Below are 1,166 nucleotides of genomic sequence, written 5' to 3' on the forward strand. Positions count from 1 at the left end.
CCACTCACCCGGCCCTCCCACTTAGCACCCCTCCTCCCAACACCCTCCTGCCCACCCAGAGACTACAGGACCATGGGTGCTAAACCAGAGGCAGCTGGCGTCTTGCTGGCAGAATCTCGCTGTGCCGAGCTCCGGCCGATGGACACTCTGCCCACACTGCCCCCTGGCGGCTTAGTAGACATTTCCTCCTGTCCTTCCTCCCCTCCTTCCTCTGCCTCACCCTCGGGGTTTCTCTCAGACTTGGCGCTGGACGACGTCCTGTTCGCCGACATCGACACGTCCATGTATGACTTTGACCCCTGTACGACAGCAGGGGCCGTGGGCGTGACAGCGGGCGGTGGCCTCGCCAAATTGTCACCAGTGGTGACAACAGACGACCTCCTCAAATCGCTGGCGTCACCGTACAGTGGCTCCGCCCCCCAGGTTTCAGCCAATCAGCCTTTCAAAATCGATCTGACAGAACTGGACCACATCATGGAGGTGTTGGTGGGTTCGTGACTTGCGGACGCCACCGCCACAAACACACAAACAGTTTAATCCGCAGAACAGACTGGAATGAAAATTTGGGATCGCTTCGGGGGTTTTCTTGGTTGTTGTTTTTATGTTTTTTAAAAAAAACTTTCTTCAGAGGTCGGTAATTGTAAACATCGATGGTGATGTCAATTAGTACTACTATGACAACTACTACTACTACACAACACTGTGCATGCACTGTGCTCGCCTTTCCAAATATGGAATGAAGTAACTGGGAAACAAAGACACAATTAAGTTTGTATTTCTATACTTGTGAGGACCTCCATTGACTCCATTCATTCCCAAACCCTAATTTAAACCTAATCCTAGTTCTAATCTTTAACCTGAACCTAAGCCTTAACCCTGAGGAGTAACTGTACATAGAGAAACAGGAGGACCGGCAAATTGTCCTCATTCTTGAGGATTTTGCAATCATTATATCCTTGTGAGGACTTCTATTTCTCACAGGTAAAGAAATACGAATAAACACATATAAACATGACACACGCGGACACACATGCACACACACACACACACACACACACACACACACACACACACGCACAGACACAATTCATGGCTTTTAGCAGATGAGTGCCTTTCAAAATGACCACTTATTCAATTCCTGTTTTTTACAGTATTTGTTTTTTTTT

The 1,166-nt window shown here is 48.2% G+C and overlaps 1 protein-coding gene across 1 annotated transcript; it reads left to right on the plus strand.

The window, feature by feature from the left end:
* The first annotated feature begins 6 nt into the window (after positions 1–6).
* Positions 7–562, plus strand: LOC147820279 (SERTA domain-containing protein 2-like). The gene has a single exon (XM_087173042.1). The coding sequence runs from the start codon at positions 73–75 to the stop codon at positions 496–498; it is 426 nt and encodes a 141-aa protein (XP_087029168.1). The 5' UTR covers positions 7–72; the 3' UTR covers positions 499–562.
* Positions 563–1,166: the final 604 nt, after the last annotated feature.

The sequence above is a fragment of the Seriola lalandi genome, unplaced genomic scaffold, assembly GCF_002814215.2.
Source record: "Seriola lalandi dorsalis isolate HSWRI2012SDOR001 ecotype SW California unplaced genomic scaffold, Sedor1 jcf7180001973827, whole genome shotgun sequence".
Taxonomy (NCBI): domain Eukaryota; kingdom Metazoa; phylum Chordata; class Actinopteri; order Carangiformes; family Carangidae; genus Seriola; species Seriola lalandi.